General features: G+C 44.6%; 1 protein-coding gene across 5 annotated transcripts in view; it reads right to left on the bottom strand.

Moving 5' to 3' along the window:
* Nucleotides 1-22,177, bottom strand: part of tcf20 (transcription factor 20) — an 85,915-nt gene that overhangs the window by 35,327 nt on the left and 28,411 nt on the right. For all 5 annotated transcript variants that reach the window (XR_008726278.1, XM_055663038.1, XM_055663037.1 and 2 more), the window contains exon 2: nucleotides 10,934-11,095. Coding sequence is in view for 4 of the 5 variants with exons in the window: in XM_055663039.1 (XP_055519014.1) it covers nucleotides 10,934-10,946 (13 nt within the window). In the remaining variant the exon portion in view is untranslated. The remainder of the gene's footprint in view (nucleotides 1-10,933; nucleotides 11,096-22,177) is intronic.

The raw sequence follows: 22,177 nt of genomic DNA on the forward strand, positions 1-22,177 counted from the left end.
CTTTTAACTATTTATACTGTCCCATCAGGGACTGGATTGTTTTTTTTAAGTGTTATTATGTGTGAAGTGTTTTTAAATTTCATGTGCGATGCTCCGCTATTCACTGGGAAACGTCTTTTCATTTTGCACTGTACAACTGTTGCTTGCAAGATGACAATAAAGGTTGATTGATTGATTGATTGATTGAATGAGTAGGTTAACATATGATGAGCGTTTGACGGCACTGGGCCTGTACTCGCTGGAGTTTAGAAGAATGAGGGGGGACCTCATTGGAACGTACTGAATAGTGAAAGGCTTGGATAGAGTGGATGTGGAGAGGATGTTTCCACCAATGGGAGAGTCTAGGACAAGAAGTCACAGCCTCAGAAATAAAGGACGGTCTTATTGGAAATAGATGTGGAGGAACTTATTTCGTCAGAGGGTGGTGAATCTGTGGAATGTTCATATTGAGTTGCAAGCTACTCAAGCAGATTCTGAGGTGCAGTTTCTCCAAACTACATTCCTTTATATGATTTCACATGTCACATCTCTTCTATCCTTATCTTATTCCATGTTCTCCTGCCTGGTGCTGCCTGACCCGCTGAGTTACTAGAGTCTTAGAGTCATGGAGCGTGGAAACAGGCCATTCGGCACAACTTGTCCACACGGAACATGCCCCACCTACACTAGTACCACCTGCCTGCGTTTGGCCCATATCCCTCTAAACTTATCCAATCCATGCACCTGTCCAAATGTTTCTTAAATATAATGATGGTACCTTCCTCAACTACCTCCAACCTTTGTCCAAAAATGTTGCCCCTCAGGTTTCTATTAAATCTTATTCCTGTCATCCTAAACTTATGTCTTCTGGTTTTCAATTCCCCTGCTCTGGGCAAAAGATTGTGTATTTACCCGATCTATTCCTCTCATGATTTTGTACACCTCCATAAATTCATCCCTCATCCTCCTGCACTCCAAATAATAAATAATACTCCAGCACATTGCGTCTTCTTTTGTAAACCAGCGTCTGCAGTTCCTTGTGCAGGCATTTCTTCACCTGGGGAACTGAATCCATGGGGTTCCTCTATACCAGCATCTGCCGAGGCCACCATTAATTGCATTCAAAACAGTGATCGATGGATTTTGTGATTGTGAAATCAATGGCTGTGAGATAGCTTGAAAATGGCGTTAAAGTAAGAATTCAGCAGTCAGACTGACAAAGGCTCATCTGATTCAAAGGCACTCCAAGTAAGAAACCCGCACAAGAGTCTGAAGAGGGGTTCTGACCTGAAAACGTCACCTATTCCTTTTCTCCAGAGATGCTGCCTGACCCGTGTGTTTCTCCAGCACTTTGTGTCTATCGTCAGAAGAAACCTACCCATCTGACATCTGACTGACTGCTGTCTGATATACAGCTGGCTTTAGATGGAGGGGCAATAAATCCTGCCCAAACACAAACCGTGAATAGATAAATTGAAAGGCATGGCTCTCTCTTATAGCAGGTTTGTTACAGTTTAGCCTAACTATAGGGAGGTTTCACGGCAGTCGGGTCACGACCCATGACCCGTACTGTTGCTACGCTACTCCAAATGGAGTACACGCGATGAACTGCAGGTAGGCATTTACCATTGTTTCCAGCATAGCGGGCCCGTTAAAACCCGCTGAAATGGTCCATTTTTGCGCTGTAAATAATTATGGAAATCGGGATAAGCGTGTGAGACATTTATCCTACTTCAGAATTCCAAAAGAGAGGAGAAATGACGGTAGATAGAAGTGAGAGCTGAAGGGACAACAACAGCCAGAGTGCTTGGCGAACATTGGCCTTTTGCTCACTGCATTTCATCAACTAAGGCATTATTTGTGTTTTTTCTTGATTCCTTTTGCATCTAAAAAGTTTCAGAAGTGATAAATCTGGCTGTAATTTTTTTAAATCGTCCATGGTTCTCGTGGGTTTTTACATACAAAATGAAAACGCATCTAAGAAAAATTTACAGCCAGATTTATCACTTCTGAGACTTTTTAGATACCAAAGGAATCAAGAAAAAACACAAATAATGCCTTACTGTTGATGAAATGCAGTGAGCAAACGCGATAATTCCCAATATTTTCAATGTTCGCCAAGCACTTAAGCTGCTGTTGTCCCTTCAGTTCTCGCTTCTCTATACCTACATTTCGCTTCACTTTTGGAATTCTGAAGTTGGGTACATGTCTCTCACACTTACCCCGACTTCAATAATTTTTTTCAGCGCAAAAATGCAACATGTTGGCGGTTTTTAACAGGTAGGAAAGTACGCATTAATAACATAAACCAGAAGTGACAGCTGTCTTCCAGTTGGATTTAGCGGCTCCATACGTCGAGCCCTATGACCTTTCCTGCAACCTCCCTATACAAGAGATGATAAACACAAAATGCTGGAGTATCGCAGTGGGACAGGCAGCATCCCCAAATAGAAGAAATGGGTGATGTTATGGGTCGAGACTTTTCTTCAGATTGAAAGTCAGAGTAGAGTGAGACACAGAGATAAGGAAGTGCAAAGTGTGAGAGCGAGACATCAAAGGAGATGGAGTTCAAGGAAATAGATCATTGTTCGCAAGGAAAAGGTGACATCAAAGCAAACAGAGATAAGGTGCAATCTGACTGTTCGGAGAACCGGGCAGGGGGAGGGATGGAGAGAGAGGGAAAGCAAAGGTTACTTGAAGTTAGAGGTCAATATTCATACTGTGCTGATGAATAAGGGCAAGGTTGATGTACCTTTATTTTACACTGGCACTGTTTATTCGGGGAATACTCACTAGTAACTTTAAGGGGCTGTCCCACTGTACGAGCTAATTCAAGAGTTCTCCCGAGTTTCCCCCGATTCGAACTCGGAGAATTACAGTAATGGCCGCTCGTAGGTACTCGGGGCTCTCGTGGACATTTTTCAACATGTTTGAAAAATCTTCACGAGTCTTCACGAGCTTACCGCGTTTTTCAAGTACCTGCCATTAGCGTTACGAGCCGCTAAGAGACGTCCCCGAGCTCTGACGTACCCGAGCTCTGCTCCGTACATTCTATGTACTTACCACGAGCTTGATTTTTTTTTAAACTCGGGAGAGCTCTTGAATTACCTCGTACAGTGGGACAGGCCCTTTACCCAGCAGGTCTACTCACTATATGACAGTGAAGAGTTACTGTTTACTCAATGCAGGGTCAGCCAGTGCACCTGCATAGTTTATTCAGTGTAAGTGCTAATCATTAACTCCACAGGGTGACTTATTTATTCCAGACTATAATTAATAATATTTATTGAATGCCGACTGAGAAATAAAAAAATCACTGCCCAGCAATCTTACAAAACAGGTTCACGTTATTAAAATTAAATTGAATTGGAGGATGGAAGTGAACAGATTGAGCATTCATGGTCAGAAGAAGGGAGATTCTTGGTTCCTGAACAATGATTTCACAATCCTGCAGCACAATCAGCAGAGACAACGATTGAGGGTCATCTGGGACAAACCGAAAGCCCTTGTCCCACTTTCCCGAGTTACTCACAAATTCTCCCAAGTTTTCCCCATGATTCAAACTCGGAGATGCCAGCCATAGGTACTCGGGGCTATTTTTGTTACTCGTGGACATTTTTCAACATGCTGAAAAAAGGTGACCACTTACCTGTGTACTTACGACTTACCCCGAGTACCTACGGCTGACATTATGAGCCGCTACAAAATTTCTACTGCCTCCTACGGACATTCTCCGAGTTTGAATCAAGAGGAAAACACGGAAGAATTTGTGAGTAACTCGGGAACGTGGGACAGGGGCTTTAAACCAGATCTCAAGCTTCTTGAGATAGGCAAAAAGGAAAAGATTACCAACAAATACTCTTGCTGTCAGTGGTAATGGGGAGAAAGCAGGAAAATGGCGTTAGGATGGTGAGATAGACCAGCTCGGATCGGACAAAACTCTGAACATTAATAGCCCATTTGCACTATCGGTTTATTTATTCATGTGTGTATATATTTATATAATGGTATATGGACACACTGATCTGTTCTGTATTCATACATACTATGTTCTGTTGTGCAAGAATTTCATTGTCCTATCAGGGACACGTGACAATAAACTCTCTTGTGACAAATAAACTTGACTTGACTTGAACTTGAACTCTTGAACTTGAATGGTGGAGTGGACTAGTTGGGTCGAATGACCCTAACTCTTGTCCTATCACAAAACTTATGAACCTGCAGGCTAACTTCCTGCATATTTAAGTCTCCCTCCACACCAACACTTCCAATCGCTCAACATTTAAACGCCATTTTTTTCCATTCTTGTTTTTACCAAAATGGATGATCTCACATTTGTCCACATTATATTCCATCTGACATTTCCTTACCAGGTAGAAAAGCGGAGCATTTAAATAGTGTGGCATAGAAAGACGTTGGTTTATCAGGGGGTCTCAGGTGTGCTTGTTAACATATTGACACATCAAGCAAACAGTGCATTGTTCTGCAATCCACTTGGAAGAAAGGCCAAGAGTGAAGATAACTTCATGCAATAAGCTGGGGCTTTGATGAGAACACAATTGAAAGTCTGTACAGGTCTGCTTTCCTGAAACAGGGAAGCATATACTTGTGATAAGACCAGAACAAAGTTCTACAAAATGGATTCCAACATTGGGCAGTTTATTGTATGAAGAGAGATTAAAAACACTGGGCCCATACGCTGGAAAGATTTTACGAAAAGGACACCTCATTGAATTGCAAAACTTGCACGTGGCTTGGTTCTGGTAAACTGGTAAAACAGTCTATGCATGTTTTTAAAAATGGGGCAGCACAGTAGCACAACTGTACAGCTACTGCCTTGCAGTGCCACAGACCCAGGTTCGATCCTGACTATGGGTGATATCTGTACGTAGTTTGTATGTTCTCCTGTAACCGCGTGGGTTTTCTCCGGTTACTGCGGTTTCTTTCCACCCTGCAAACATGTGCAGGTTTGTAGGTTAATTGGCTTCGCTAAAGGGCCTGTCGCACTTACACGATTTTTTCAGCGACTTGCTGGCACCCGTCACAGTCGCTGCAGGTGGCCGGAATATTTCAAAATGTTACAAATCTAGCGGCGACCAGAAAAAGGTACGACTCTTTGAGCGAATACTCACGACCAAACAGGCATCATGTGTCGACATGTCGCGGGGTCCACCTCCAGTTTAAATTCCATTTGGAATATTTTGGAGGACCAAGAAATCAAGAACCAAGAACCAAAAAGTCGTACCTTTGTCTGGTCGCCGCTGGATTTTCAGCATTTTGAAAATTTTCGGCCACCTGCTGCGACTGTGATGGGTGCTGGCAAGTCACCGAAAAAAAATCGTCTAAGTGGGACAGGCCCTTAAGTTGTAAAAATTGTCCCTGGTGTGTTTTATACTAGGGTACAGAGTGATCACTGGTCGACACGGACTTGGTGGACTGAAGGGCCCGTTTCTGTGCTGTATCTCTAAAGTCTAAAGATAGATGCAGGAATGATAGACACAAAATGCTGGAGTAACTCAGCATGACAGGCAGCAACTGGAGAGAAGGAATGGGTGACGTTTCGGGTCGAGACCCTTCTTCAGACCGATTCGGGAATGATGTTCCGCCAAGTTGGGATGAATTGCTGATCAAAATAAAGGATTGGCTATTTGGTTCTGGCCAATACCTCACTACATCCGCTTGGATGAGGTATGTCTACATTAGAGCGTTGTGGTGCCTCAGTTACTTGGTATATTCTGGACAGAGATACATGGACATTAAGGATATCATGGGATATGTGCTTTATGGGGAAATCTGTACTACAGTTAAAGATCAACCATGATCCAAATGAAAGTGGAGCAAATACACGGGGCAAGTGGCCTACTCCTCTTTCTACTACTTCTGTTCTTATCCCTGCCCCATCCCACTGAAACAAACAATGGCTGAAATAGTCATTGTCTGGGGAAATGTTTAATTGATGATAATGCTTGGAGAAGAACGACATGTCCCAATTGTATTTACTGCATATGAACAAGGCATAAGTTTGGGAGAAAACAAAACTAAGGCTGAACTGGTGGACATGCCCACAATGGACTAAAGGAAAAAGAGCTCACCATGAGATCTCTTGTATTTGAGCACAAACTGAGTGAGTCTGTGAAGACACCAAAACAGCTCCAGCTACAGTTGCACTAAAATCCATAAAAGTCCAAACTCAAATATAGGGGTATCCAGGTAGAGATAGAGGAGGAGGGAGTTGGTGGAGGCATACACAAGGGACAGGGCTGAGAGTGATTTCTCAGATCCGTGCAGCTTTTGCTTTGACAGTGGATGAACTCATCTGTGTCAGAGTTTACATTCAAAGGCTGTGCATTACACATCCCAGGACAGGAAGAGTAAACACTCGTACTCGCCACGACCTGTCATGCTTGAATCACTTGCTGACTGGGGGAACATCTGCATTCCTTGGCAGATGCTTTCTGCTTTTCATACACACATATATATATGTGGTTAGTGTGTGTGTGTTACGACCCCCCCCCCCCCGGGTCCCGTCCCCTCGTTGCGGGGGTGGGGGAGCTATGGCATCCCACACACCAACCACTCCCCACACACACAGGGGGGTGGGGGGGGGGGGGTTGAGAGTGTTGAGAGGGGGGGGGGGGAGAGAGAGAGAGTAGAGGGGAGAGAGGAGAGGTGGCAGAGAGGAGGGGGAGAGGGGGGGTAAGGGGGGAGGGGGGTAGAGGGGGGGGGGGGGGGAGAGGGGGGGGGGGGGGAGAGGAGAGGGAGAGAGAGGAGGGGGAAGAGAGGTGGGCTGATTGATGATATAGATTACTTGTCATGTTGGGTGGAAGACCAGATACAGAAGTGCATACTGCTTCACCTACTGACCATCCGAGCAAGAAGTCTTTTCCATACGCTAAAAGAGCATACTTACGCATACGCAAGTGTTTACAGCAAGTCATGGATGGTTGCAACGCTTCAAAAGGCGTCATAATGTTCATAATGTGCAAGTGCCGATACTGACGGCGCCGAAGCTTTTAAGGAAGAGCTGCCTATGATAATTGTGGATGAAAAATATTTGCCAGAACAAATATTCAATGCCGATGAAACGGGCTTGTTCTGGAAGCGTATGCCGGAGCGCACATACATTCATCAAGAGTCCAAGACAATGCCAGGATTCAAGGCATGCAAATACCGTGTGTAACGCTGCTTTTGGGTGGAAATGCTGCAGGGTTCAAATTAAAGCCTTTACTATTCTACCACTCGGGGAATCCTAGCGCAGTGCTTCTTAAACTGGTGAGTGGTTCACCCAAGGGCGAATGAAATTATTTTGGGGTGAATGAAACTAGAGGGGTGAATGAAGGGTGAATAACTTAATTTATTCAAATATTTATATATATTTTTCTCTATTTAAATAAAGGCATTGCCATTAAAGTGGTCAGTAAGCTCTTATTGGTTTTAATGGCAGTGGAGCTGGATATTTGATGTTTTTTTCCTCTCTACCTATGGTTTTCTAATTTCAAAGTAGCAGGATATTTTCCAAATTTACTGCAATTTAACCTTTTAGAGAAGACCAGATGAGCTTGTGGGATCATACATTTACAAATGGCAAGTTGATATTTGGTGGTGTTGTGAGCTTTTGTCGGGGAGAGTTATAGAAAGTTATATTAGTTGGATACTAATATATTAAATCACATACTCCATGGTTTTTTGAGCTAGTTTTCCAAGAAAAAAACTGCGGTAATCAAAGCCCAAAAGGGTAGGATGGGGCTGAAGCCCAGTGTTTAGACGTTGGAATGGTTTGTTTTTTTATCATTCTAATAGAATGATTTCCCAACTCCAGTGGTAATGAAACTTTTTTTTTCACTCCTAGTTTTCTTTACATATTTTCAGGATGTTCAAAAAGTTGAATAAAATAAACACTTAAGTAATGAGTTAATTCATGTTCTCTGCTCATGTGACAAAATGATATATAAAATTATACAGAAGGGAGAATAAGATGAAAATTACCACAAAAAAAACATAAGAAAATTTAGTCGTGTGTGAATGAAATTTTGTGATAAAGACTCATGGGTGAATGACACTGAAATAGTTTAAGAAGCACTGCCCTAGAGCATTGAAGAATGTGAGCAAGCATACGCTTCCCGTTTATTATCGCCATAACAAGGAAGCCTGGATGACATTAGCATTGTTTGAAGGCCGGTTTCTAAACTGTTTTATTCCGCAGGCAAGAGAATATTGTAGGTAAAACAACATCCCATTCAAAATTCATCTGATCTTGGATAATGCTGCAGGCCGTCCGCAGCATATCGTCGACATGCATCTCGATGTAAAGGTTGTCCATTTGCCGCCAAACACAACCGCGCTCATTCAACCAATGGACCAGGGCGCAATAGCTGCGCTCAAAGCCTGCTATTTACGGCAAACGTTTGCGCGGGGTGCTGAAGCGACGGAATCTGGCCGAACACTCCGAGAGTTATGGAAAGATTTTAACATTCTAAATGTTAAAGACGTTTCCTTAACTATGGCCTAATAACGGCGAAAAAAATAATACTCAAATTTTGGAAACAGACAACAGTCCCTACAGTGATGAGTGATGATGTGGATTACAGATATTTCCGAGACACTACGGGGGACACAAATTTAATTTTAAACGAGGTGAGGTGCAAGGTATATCTCCATTTTTCTTTTTTTCTTATTCTTCTATTTTTCTGCCACACTGCTTTGGTAGTTTAGGGGACTTTTTCTTGTTCTCCTTTACTCTATCTTTTCACTTTTTACTTTTTTTTTTCTTTCTTTCCTTTTTTTCATTTTTATAATTTAGGTTATAAGGTTAAAAATGAAGCTGTACAATAATTGTATAATTTTAGATGCCGAATGTTTTATCTGTGTACAATTGCTTCTAATAAAATAAAAAAAACATTCTAAATGCTATCCGGAACATGGCTACAGCATGGGAAGAAGTCACACAGCAATGCACGAGCGGCGTTTGGAAGAAAGTAATGAAGACATTTGCGAGCGCATTCAAAGGCTTTCATAAAGATTCTGCTATTGATGATACAATAAGTAGCAAGATATTGGTGCTTGGGAACCAGCTAGTATTGGACATTGATGAAGATGATATTCATCAGCTTGTTGGCATTGAGGCTGAAGAACTTTCCAATGAGGAGCTGATCGAACTGGAGGAAGACAGAAGTAAAGAAGCCGAGGCAGAGGAAGAAGAAGTTATACCCGAGGCACTGAAAACGTTCACAACAAAGAAACTGGTGGAGGCGTTTGGTGCCATCAGCAGAGGTGTACGGATGTTGGAAGAAATGGACCTCAATTACGAGAGATCGGCAAACATTGCCAGGCAGATACAGGATGCTCTTGCCTGCTATAGGGAAATATAGAATGAAAGAAGAAACAAGCTGTACACCCAAAACTTGATCTCTTCCTGAAGAACATGCTAAACAATCAACAGGGGTCGATGCTCCAGTGCCTTCTCCCACTATTCCCCAGCCTTATCAGGAGAGAGAGATTATTTGGTAGGTTAGGTGCGTTAAATGCATTTTCGACTTACGATATTTTGGATTTACGATGGGTTTATCGTAAGTTGAGGAGCAGCTGTAATACTTTTCCCAGCGCTCCCTTTTCAGATATCCAGCATGTGCTTTTCATAATTAATGAGCTTAGACCAAACTTCCTCTTGGGATTGCAGTGTGATGATATGACCTCAGCCCATAATCCCAAATCATTCGGTGATTGTCCGCTAACTGTGGGTCATGTTTTATTTACTCTCTTAGTAAAAGTCCCCTAAAAATGTAGCCCAAACGCAAAATCTGAAAAAAAGGCAACAATATATTCAGCCGTTCAGGCAGCATTTGCGGAGAGCGATGGAGTTAAGGTTTTAGGTTCATGACCTTTCGTCAATCAGGACAAAGATCATTTTTCACACAGAGAGTGGTGAATCTGTGGAATTCTCTGCCACAGAAGGTAGTTGAGGCCAGTTCATTGGCTATATTTAAGAGGGAGTTAGATGTGGCCCTTGTGGCTAAAGGGATAAGGGGGTACGGAGAGAAGGGAGGTACAGGATACTGAGTTGGATGATCAGCCATGATCATATTGAATGGCGGTGCAGGCTCGTAGGGCCGAATGGTCTACTCCTGCGCCTATTTTCTATGTTTCTAAGATTATCAATCGAAAACTTTTAACAATTGCCAACGTTGTTGAAGTGCTAATACTTTCCTCCCTCCACAGACGCTCCCTGTACTTGTAGAGAATTTGCACATTGAGTTTTAATTTACCCTGTCAAAGGTATTAACAACTTGAAAAACTAGTTTACCCTCCCAGCAAAGAGTAACCCAAGTGAGGCCACCCGAATCAAGCTCTGGTCCATACAGGAGCCTACAGTCAGGCCAAACAGTTTGCATCTCTCTCATGAGAAACCAGTACTAGTGGGAGAGTCTAGGGCCAGAGGCCTCAGCCTGAGAATAAAATAACGTTCCTTTAGAAAGATGAGGAGGAATTACGTTAGTCAGAGGGCAGTGAATCTGTGGAATTCATTGCCACAGAAGTCTGTGGAGGCCAAGTTAATGGATACTTTTTAAGGTGGATATTGATAGGTTCTTGATTAGTACAGGTGTCAAGGGTAGCAAGGAACTGCAGATGCTGGTTTACGTCGAAGATGGACACAACATGCTGGAGTGACTCAGCAGGACAGGCAGCATCTTTGGAGAAAAGGAATGGGTGATGTTTTAGACTGAAGAAGGGCCTCGACCCAAAACGTCACCCATTCCTTCTCGACAGAGATGCTGCCTGTCCCGCTGAGTTACTCCAGCATTTTGCGTCTATCTGGGGTGTGTCAAGGGCTATGGGGAGAAGGAAGAAGAAAGGAGTTGACAGGGAAAGATAGATCAGCCATGAATGAACGGCGGAGCAGACTTGATGGGCTGAATGGCCTAATTCTGTTCCTACAACAAACAAAATTAGTACTCACCATTCAATTCCATTCCTTCGCTCTGGTATCTTCAGGCTTGCCAGGAGATGCCCATTGTAATCTGGCTGTCTGTCTGATGGCCTGGAACTTCACCAGCTACAAAACCAACTCCTGTGTCTCTTCCTAGGACCATTTGCTTGTACATCTGGAAATGTTCAGGAGCTGCAGGTACGAACAAAAGATCGGCTCAAACACGACACAGGATGGAAGCAGGACCGATAATTAACACACAGCGGTAGAGTTGCTGCCTTACAGTGCCAGACACAAGCGGGTTCCATCCCGACTACAGGTGCTGTCCGTATGGAGTTTGTACGTTCTCCCCGTGACCGCGTTGGTTCCCCCCGGGTGCTCCGGGTTATTCCCACATTCCAAAGGCATACAGGATTGCAGTTTAATTGGCTTAGGTAAGAATTGTAAATTGTCCCTCGTGTGTAGGATAGTGCTAATATACGACGTGATCGTTGCTTGTGCGTACTCAGTACACCGAAGGACCTGTTTCTGCACCGTATCTCTAAACTAAACATAGACAGAATGCAGAGCCTATGTTCATAACAATATCTGCAATATGAAATGCTACACCTGTCGCTTTACCTCCCCCATTGACTCCATTCAAGGACCCAAGCAGTCTTTCCAGGTGCGGCAGAGATTCACCTGCACCTCCTCCAACCTCATCTATTGCATCCGCTGCTCTAGATGTCAGTTGCTCTACATCGGTGAGACCAAGCGTAGGCTTGGCGATCGCTTCGCCGAACACCTCCGCTCCAATAACCAACCTAATCTCCTGGTGTTAAAGAGGGAACTGCAGATGCTGGAGAATCGAAGGTTACACAGAAAAGCTGAGAGAAACTCAGCGGGTGCAGCAGCATCTATGGAGCGAAGGAAATAGGCAACGTTTCGGGCCGAAACCCTTCTTCAGACTGATCAGGGGGTGGGGGTGGGTGGGGACAAGAAAGGGAAAAGGAGGAGTAGCCGGAAGGCTGGAGGGTGGGAGGAGACAGCAGGGGAGCTGAGGAAGGGGAGGAGACAGCAAGGACTAACAGAATTGGGAGAAGTCGATGTTCATGCCCCCGGGGTGCAGACTCCCCAAACGGAATATGAGGTGCTGTTCCTCCAATTTCCGGTGCTGCTCGCTGTGGCCATGGAGGAGACCCAGGGCAGCGAGGTCGGAGATGGCGTGGGAGGGGGAGTTGAAGTGCTGAGCCACCGGGAGGTCAGCTTGGTTATTGCGGACCGAGCGGAGGTGTTCGGCGAAACGATCGCCCAACCTCCGCTTGGTCTCACCGATATAGATCTGCTGACATCTAGAGCAGCGGACGCAATAGATGAGGTTGGAAGAGATGCAGGTAAACCTCTGTCGCACCTGGAACGATTGCTTGGGTCCCTGAAAGGAGTTGAGGGGGGAGGTAAAGGGACAAGTGTTGCATCTGCTGCGGCCGCAAGGGAAAGTGCCCGGGGAGGGGGTGGACCGAGAGGGAAGGGAAGAATTGACAAGGGAGTTATGGAGGGAGCGGTCTTTGCGGAAGGCAGATATGGGGGGAGATGGGAAGATGTGGCCAGTAGTGGGGTCACGTTGGAGGTGGCGAAACTGACGGAGGATTATTTTTTGTATGTGATGGCTGGTGAGGTGAAAGGTGAGGACTAGGGGGACTCGGCCCTTGTTGCGAGTGCGGGGATGGGGAGAGAGAGCAGTGTTGCGGGGTATGGAAGAGACCCTGGTGCGAGCCTCATTTATGGTGGAGGAGGGGAACCCCCGTTCCCTGAATAGTGAGGACATTTCAGATGTCCTGGTGTGGAACGCCTCATCCGTGGAGCAGATACGGCGTAGACGGAGGAATTGGGAGTAGGGGATGGAGTCCTTACAGGAAGCAGGGTGGGAAGAAGTGTAGTCCAGATAGCCATGGGAGTCAGTGGGTTTATAGTGTATGTCGGTTAGAAGTCTATCACCTGCAATGGAGATAGTGAGGTCAAGGAATGGTAGGGAAGTGTCGGAGATGGTCCAGGTGTATTTCAGTGCCGGGTGGAAATTAGTGGTGAAGTGGATGAAGTCAGTCAGTTGTGTGCGGGTGCAGGAGGTGGCACCAAAGCAGTCGTCGATGTAGCGGAGGTAAATGGTTGGGGATGGGGCCCTGGTATGTATTGAACAAGGATTGTTCGACGTAACCTACAAATAGGCAGGCATAGCTGGGGCCCATGCGTGTCTCCTGGTGGCTCAGCTCTAATCTCCTGGTGGCTCAGCACTTCAACTCCCCCTCCCATTCCGAATCCGACCTTTCTGTCCTGGGCCTCCTCCATGGCCAGAGTGAGGACCACCGTAAATTGGAGGAGCAGCACCTCATATTCCGCTTGGGCAGTTTGCACCCCAGCGGTGTGAACATTGACCTCTAATTTCAGGTAGTCCTTACTTTCTCCTCCCCCTCTCAGCTCTCCCTCAGCCATTTGGCTCACCCCCTTCCTTTCTTTTCTCCCCCCCCCCCCTTCTTCAACGCCCCCACCCACCACCCACCCTCACATCAGTCGGAAGAAGGGTTTTGGCCCGAAACATTGCCTATTTCCTTAGCTCCATAGATGCTGCCTCACCCGCTGAGTTTCTCCAGCATTTTTGTCTACCTTCTGCTATTTGAATTGTGGTTTTAATGCAGTGAAAATTGTCAAGGGATTTCTCAGGAGTCTCCTGTACCCTTGTTCCTGAAGCACTCAACCAAATAGATTTTGCCTGTTGTTCCTCCCCCTTCCATTGTACAGCACATCCTTTATTTCCCTGTCACAAAATACTGAGGGCACTAGAAATCCCAAATAAAATAGAAAATGCTGGAAAAGTTTGACAAATGAGAGAGCTTCTGTGGAGAGAACTTTCCAGGTCAATTAATTAACATCGTAACGAGAAAACATTAGATTGTCAAAGACTACAGTGCAAAGGAACTTGGAGAGCAGGAATGCAGGGAGAAATGGGCACTGAAGAAAGGAAAGCATAAAACAGAAAGCTCTTGATGAAGATAAAGGGAGGGAGATTAGATGACAATGGGATGGAGCAGCAGAGCCACAGGATGTGGGGGAAGGAACTGCAAATGCTGGTTCATACCGAAGATAAACACAAAGTGCTGGAATAACTCAGCGGGTCAGGCAGCATCTCTGGGGTGAAGGGTGAAGTTTTGGATTGGAACCCTTCTTCAGACTGAAAGTTGGGGGGGGAGGAGAGGGGGGTTCATACCAGCTGTATGAGAGTTGATTTCTCTGATTTAATGTAACCCCTGCTCTCGCTCTCTCTCCCCTCCCCCCCCCTCCCCCAACCAAGTCCAGTTCCACAGTTCGGTCTGAAGAAGGGTTTCGGCCCGAAACGTTGCCTATTTCCTTCGCTCTATAGATGCTGCTGCACACGCTGAGTTTGTCCAGCTTTATTGTGTACCTTCCACAGTTCACATGCCTGTTCTCCAGTCAACAATGGACTCCACCCTTCCTTGTTCATCTGTTGCTGGTAGACAAAAATGCTGGAGAAACTCAGCGGGTGAGGCAGCATCTATGGAGCGAAGGAAATAGGGAACGTTTGAAGAACGTTTGAAGAAGGGTTTTGGCCCGAAATGTTGCCCATTTCCGATTACCTTCGCTCCATAAATGCTGTCTCACATGCTGAGTTTCTCCAGCATATTTGTCTACCTTCGATTTTCCAGTATCTCTAGTTCCTCCTTAAACAATCATCTGTTGCTGGCTCTGATTTGTTCTAGCCTTTTCCTACTTCCTGTCCCCACCCATCTACTTTCATGTTGATGAAAGTTTCCAACCTGAAATGTTACCCATCCAAAAGGGATTTTGTTTTTGATGTCTTTGTGGCCAAGCTTGAGAATGTGGAGAACAGGTAGTGTTGATGATCCAGCCATTGCAGTGACAGTGCCTGACTCGCTTTTGTCTGTCCAAAGGATGTGGGAATGGATCAATTATATTAACAAACATATGATAGTGGTGTGTGAAATACTGAGTCTGGAAGCTGCAGAACTCTCTCAGCATGTTGAATGAACAGCCTCCATTTCTGATGTTAGACTTGAGGTTCTGCCACAACTAAAGTATTGTGCGCAGAGCAGGATACCACATGTTAGGAAAGAGAAAATGCACAAAAGAATGATTCCAGGGATTATGAACTTCATAATGTAGAAACAAAGAACTGCGGACAGTGGTTAATACACAAAAGGACACAACGTGCTAGAGTAACTCAGCAGGTCAGACACCATCTCTGGAGAACATGGATAGGTGACGCTTCGAGTCATTGAGTCGAGTCATTGAGTCTAGGAGTCTAGGAGAGAAGGAATGGATAACGTTTCCCAATCGTTACCCATTCCTTCTCTCCATAGATGCTGCCTCACCCACTGAGTTACTCCAGCATTTTGTGTCTACATCCAAATAAACAACATCCACTGACTCTTCTTTGTCTGTCCGACTTGTTACTTCCTCAAAAAAAGTTCCCATAGATTTGTCAGGCAAGATTTCTCCTTCACAAAACCATGCTGATTTTGGCCTATTTATCTTGTGCTGCCAAGTACTCCTAAACCTTATCCTTCATAATGGACACTAAAATGTTACTAACCACACAAGTCAGACTAACCAGCCTGTAATTCCCTTTCTTTTGTCTTCTTAAAGAGTGGAGATACATTTGCAAGTTTCCAGTCCTCTGGAACCATTCCTCACTCTAGTGATTCTTGAAAGATCACTACTAATACCTTCACAATCTCAACCGCTACCTCTTTCAGAGCCGTGGGTAAGTTACAGTCCATCTGGTCCAGGTAACGTATCTATCTTCAGACCTTTCAACTTCCCAAAGCATCTTCTGCTCACCCGCTGAGTTTCTCCAGCTTTTTTTATCTGCCTTCTGCTCAGTAATAGTGACTGCACTGGTTTCTGTGCCCTGACTCTTGAATTTCCGGCACATTGCTGGAGTCATCCATTGTGAAGACTGACACAAAACAAGAAATTCAGTTAACCTGCCATTTCAACGTTCCCTATCACTCCTCCAGCAGTCCAATGTTCACTCTTGCATCTCGTTTACTCGTACATCTGAATAAACCTTTGGTATCCTCTTTTATATTATTGCCTAGTTTACCTTCATATTTCAGCTTTTCTCCCTTATTGCTTTTTTAGTTACCTTCTGTTGTTTTTTTAAAGCTTCCCAATACTCTAGCTTTTTTACCATTTTCTTTTATTTTTAACTTTCTTTGTCAGCCACGGACGCCTCATTCTCCCCTGAGTATGTTTCTTCCTGTTTGGGATGAAAAGGTTGTGCGTCTACCGAATTACACCCAAAAATCCTGCCATAGTTGCTCCATCGTCATTGTACCGGGGTCAATGCAAGTCAAGTCAAGTTTATTCGTCACATACGCATACGAGATGTGCAGTGAAATGAAGAGTAGCAATGCTTGCGGATTGTGCAAACAAACTACAAAACAGAATGGAACAAAATCACATATTCACATTTTACATATTTGTGGGAGGGGAAAAAAAAAAGAAAAAACAGCAATTTTAAAAAGACACCACACAACAGTAAATTGGTTCAGTAAAGTTAGTCCCTGGTGAGATAGGAGTTTACAGTCCTAATGGTCTCTGGGAAGAAACTCCTTCTCATCCTCTCTGTTTTCACAGCATGGCAACGGAGGCGTTTGCCTGACTGTAGCAGCTGGAACAGTCTGTTGCTGGGGTGGTAGGGGTCCCCCATGATCTTGTTGACCCTGGATCTGCACTTTCTGATGTATAGTTCCTGCCAAGGGGTGAGTGTAGTTCCCATAGCGCGTTCGGCCGAGCGCACTACTCTCTGCAGAGCCTTCTTGTCCTGGGCAGAGCAGTTCCCAAACCAAATTGTGATGTTTCCGGACAAGATACTTTCCACAGCCACTGGAGAAGCACTGGAGGATCCTCAGAGACACTCTGAATTTCTTCAATTGCTTGAGGTGGTAAAGGCAGATCCTCTGAGTTGTGGACTCCCAGGTATTTAATGCAGCTCACCCTATCCACAGTAGTCCCATTTATCTTCAATGGTGTGTACGTCCTCGGATATTGCGCCCTCCTAAAGTCCACGATCAGCTCCTTAGTTTCTTTTAACATTCAACCAACCAACCAACCAACTTTAGCCAGCTCCCACCTCATGCCCCTGCGGTTACTTGTACTCAACGGTAATACAGACACGTCCAATTTCAGCTTCTCCCTCTCAAACTGCAGGCAGAATTTTATTATATTATGATCACGCCCTCCTTGGAGTTCCTGCACCTTAAGCACCCTAATCAAGTCAGGTTCGTTACTCAACACCAAATCCAGAATTGCCTTTTCCCTAGTGCACTCGACCACAGGCTACACCAAGAAGCCACGTCATAGGCATTCTAGATTCCTTCTCTTGGGATCCAGTACCAACCTGATTTTCCCAGTTTACTTGCATATTGAAATCCCTCATGACCACTGTAGCATTGCCTTTCTTACATGCCTTTTCTATTTCCGGATGTAATCTGTGCCCTAAATCCTGACTAATATTTTACAGCCTGTATATAACTTCCATCATGATCATTTTACCCGTGCCGTTTCTTAACCCGACCCACAAGGATTCTGCACCTTCTGACCCCATATCGTTTCTAGCTAAGGATTGGGTTACCAACAGATTCTGCCCACCTGCCTGTCTTTTCAATAGGATGTGTATGTGTGGATGTTCAGCTTCCAGCTCTGATCTTTCAGCCATGCACACGTCGTACCTGCCAATTTCTAACTGCGCTTTAAACTCATGCACCTCGTTTTGTGTACTGCGTGCATTTAGATATAACACCCGCAACAAAGGAGATTGGATGAGAACCAGAACCTCTGAGAATAGAGGTTATTTCCATTCACTAAGCAAGCAGAGAGAACTTGTTCCTATTGATGAAAGGGTCAAGGACCACAAGACATAGAATGCTAGTAAACGGCAGAAGAACAGAAACTAACATGAAGAAAGGTGTTAAAGCCCTGTCCCACGGTACGAGTTCATTCCAAGAGCTCTCCCGAGTTTAAAAAAATCAAACTTGTGGTAAGCATGGAGAATGAACATAGCGGTTACGTCGGAGCTCGGGGACGTCTCTTATCAGCTCGTAACGCTAACGGCAGGTACTCGGGAAGTCTCGCTAACGGCAGGTAAACTCGGGAAGACTCGTGAAGATTTTTCAACATGTTGAAAAATGTCCACGAGAGCCCCGAGTACCGTCGAGCGGCCATTACCGTAAATCTCCGAGTTCGAATCAGGGCAAACTCGGGGGAGCTCTTGGAATGAACTCGTACCGTGGGACAGGGCTATTCGGGTTCCGATCTCCATTGAGGTAGTGGAAACGGCCACTTCAAATCATGGTATTTAAAAGGAACTGGATAGGAAACTAGTTGTTGGCAAAGGGGAGAGAGGAGTGCAATGGTTTTATTTCAGATTTTCAACGCTGTCAATTTTCTTTTTCAATTCAATAATAGTTTAAATTTGGTGTTGTTGGAATGATAACATCTAGTCAAGCTACCAGGGGAAAGTTCCCAGCTCTTTGTGGTTAAAGCTCTAGAATGGGACTACCCGTTGACTCAGAGGCGTGCTACCCGCAGTATCAAGGCATTCACGAGGCTAGCATTAGAAAACCAAGAAACCGCTTAGATCAAATTGTAACAGGCGGTTCAAGAATGTGAATCATATATTTCACGTCTGCGAATAAAACTTTGGCAACGGGAAAAACAAATCTGCTGGATTGTTATAAACCCTTAACTAGCTCCACAGATTCTTTCAGGAAAGGAAATCCTCCCCATTAGACAAATCCCAGTGCACGAGTGCACCAGCAGCTCTATTGCCATTGGAAGGGATCTTGTAAGAAGCAAAGCTTTTGGTCGGTTGTATGGACAATATTACTACCTCGCCAACAAAGTCCACGCCTCAAGAATAAATTATTTTATCAAAGACCAAGAACGTCATCAATTTGACAGTGCCACCACCCAACCTGCACAAGCCTGTCCTCCTACTAAGGGCAAGATAAAGGATTAGAGGGATTAGAGTTACATGAACAAACTTGAAAACCAGGGTTTGTTCACACGGCAGAGAAGAGAGAGGAAATAAAACTAACACGAGGAACAACATTAGGGTGCTGAATGCCACTGAGGTGGAGGCAAAGGCCACTCCCAATCATGGTATTTAAAAAGAACTGGATAAATACTTGAAAGGAAATGAATTGCAGGGCGATGGGGATAGAGCAGTGGATTGGGACTAGGTGGGGAGTTTGCAAATAAAGCCAGCATGGATGGACAAGATTTGCTGAACAGCCTCCTTCTATGCTGCAACCTTCCTGTAGTTGTTATTGTTCTTCACAGATGTCACTTTAATTAAATATTTCCAATATTTTCTTATTTTTCACATCCTATCCCATCCTCCCAGGATATACCAATCCTGTTTCCATTAAACCATTTATGTTGTGGGTCTCACCCATTCAGTGCGGCAGTAAGTTCCACATTCTCTCAATTTATTTGGTAAACTAGTTTCTGAGTCTCGTGCAAAGACCACAGTGGCGCTGCGGTAGAGTTGCTGCCTTACAGCGTCAGTGATCCAGGTTTGAACCTGACCATGGATGCTGTCTGTACGGAGTTTGTTCGTTCTCCCCGTGACTGCATGAGTTTTCCCCGGGTGCTCAGGATTCATAAGTGATAGGAGCAGAATTAGGTCATTCGGCTCATCGTCCATTGATTCATGGTTAATCAATAACTCCCTCTCAACCTCATTCTCCTGGCTTCTTCCCGTAAACCCCGACACCCGTATTAATCAAGAATCTATCTACCTCTATATTAAAAAATATCCAATTATAGTCTCCACAGCCTTCTGTGGCACAACAGTGGTTTGCTTCCACACTCCAAAGACGTACAGGTTTATAGGTTAATTGGCGATGGTAAAAATTGTAAATTCTCCCTGGTGTGTAGGATAGAGCTAGTGTATGGGGGGACCACAGGTCGCTGTGGACTTGGTGGGCCGAAGGGCCTGGGTCCACACTCCATCTCTAAACTAAACTAAAAATTTAATCTCATGCAAATTTAGTCATTTTGCATTCATAGTTTTGAACTCCACAGAATTTTTCTATATTTATGCAAAACATCCTGTTATAATTTTTCTACCGTAACATACTCCAGTCCACAATTCTAAAAAGCTATAATTTCATGTTCCAAAGAATGCAGACCAGAGCTGTGTATTCCTACTTGTGAGCACTTCAAACATGCCCGCTCTTGGACATTTGAAGTCACAGGTGCAGTTACTCTTGACTTCCACTCAGGTACACATAAATCAATTGAGGCCAGTGACCTGAAAGGCCCAAATCTGGGTGCCTGTGCAGGCCTCGAGCTTGAAACCAGGTGCCCAGGGACACTGACTCTCAATAAATTACCTCAGACTCCAGCCTAACCCAGAGAGTTCTCAGGTACGGATATTGGCTGTGAGAACAAAGAAGCAGCTCTGTCTGAGCTTGGGGCTGGGGCCCAGGGTTTCAAGGATTGAAGCTCAGTGCAGCCAACGCCAAGGCTCGGTGGGGGGAGGACCACAGTCTAGGTTTCTTCCGCTGCTGGACATGGTGGTGGAGACACCCCTCAAAATAAGGGAAGGGATTCCAAGGCATGAGTGGCAAGGGAGTGGGGTAAAATTGTGTTTTGATGAAACTGCATTGAATGTATGTATAGCCTCAGAGAATGTTGGATGGAGTTTTGTATGGATCATGTATTGCATATACTTATTTCTCGAATAAATTCTATTTTGAAATTTTATTTAAAAAAAATTCGGAGTCACATTTAACCTGGTGAAACCCACCCACGGGCTTGGTTTTAAGGCTATAGGACTATATGTTGCTACACATTTATACCAAATAAATGAATAGACAGGCGAGTCCTTGAAACTTGTATCTACAAGGTCTGTTCACGCTTTGCAGCTTAGCCAGTATTTTAAAATAGCATCGCTATTGTTATAAAGCAAGCAGCAAATTCAACATAACTTTCCCAAAGAAGAGCAATGTTTCAAAAAGTGTTCAAAATACTCAGCTGGTCAGGCAGCGTTCGTGAAGAAAGCATCTAATTCTGCCTTTGTAAAAGCTGCCCAAATGACAAGCCTTCCCAGGGTTGTTTTTACTTCAGATTTTCTACGCTGTTAATTTGCTTTTTCAATTCTATAATATTTAACATTTGTTGCAGCTGGAAGGATAATTTCTTGTCAAGCTACCTGGGAAAAGTCCCCAGCTCTCTTTAGCTGAAGTGTCTGGCTAGATTTACGTGGTTTAAGCTCTAGAATGGGACTACCTGCTGATTCAGAGTCGCAGTGTCACCACCCACAGTATCAAAGCATTAGAAAACCAATGAACCCTTTTAATCAAATTGAAACAGACAGTTCAAGAATCTGAATCATACATTTCAAGTCTGTGAATAAAACTTTGGCAACAGTAAAAACAAATCTGCTTGATTGTTATAAACCCTTAACTGGCTCTGCAGATTATTTCAGTATAGGAAATCCTCCCATGAGACATATCCTAGTGTACCAGTACAACTGTAGCTCCGTTGCCTTTGGACGGGACCTTGCAAGGTCTTTGGTAGGGTTGTACAAGTCCACCCCCACCCCCCCACCCCCCGAAAATGTGGTGTCGAGGCTGGGCAAGGCGCCAATCTCGACCTCTTCAAGACTTGCGCATCAATTGGCGGGTCAAATGGTCGAATTTGCACCCTGCAGCCAGGGCTCTGGAACACTGGCTGGCAGATCCGATACTATAGCCAACTTCCACGGCCTAATTTGGAGGCTGGTATCTTGGTCCCCCAAGCCCGTGACCTCTGTTGGCCCGTCAAAATGGATCATCCAGAAAGGCTCTGGATACAAGGGTGCTAGATAATCAGTGGTGGATCTGCAATGGACAAAATGCTGGCCTAGCCAACAAAGTCCACATCTCGAGAATAAATTACTTCATTAAAGACTGACAATTTCATCAATCTAACAGTTCCTGTATTCACGCCATCCAACCTGCACAAGCCTGAGGGGTTAGAGTTACAGAACAAACTCAAAAACCGCAGTTTGATCACAGAGCAGAGATAGCAAAGGAAATAAAGTCAAATCAATTCCAGCGGTTGTAGGTCCAAAACAGAAGAACACTAACTTAAGGCGAAGATAGTTAAAAAAAAGCTGGATTAACTCCAGCGGGACAGGCAACATCTCTGGAGAGAAGGAATGGTGACGTTTCGGGTCGAGACCCTTCTTCAGAAGTTAAGGCGACT

This window comes from Leucoraja erinacea, chromosome 37 (genome assembly GCF_028641065.1).
Source record: "Leucoraja erinacea ecotype New England chromosome 37, Leri_hhj_1, whole genome shotgun sequence".
In the NCBI taxonomy this organism is placed as follows: domain Eukaryota; kingdom Metazoa; phylum Chordata; class Chondrichthyes; order Rajiformes; family Rajidae; genus Leucoraja; species Leucoraja erinaceus.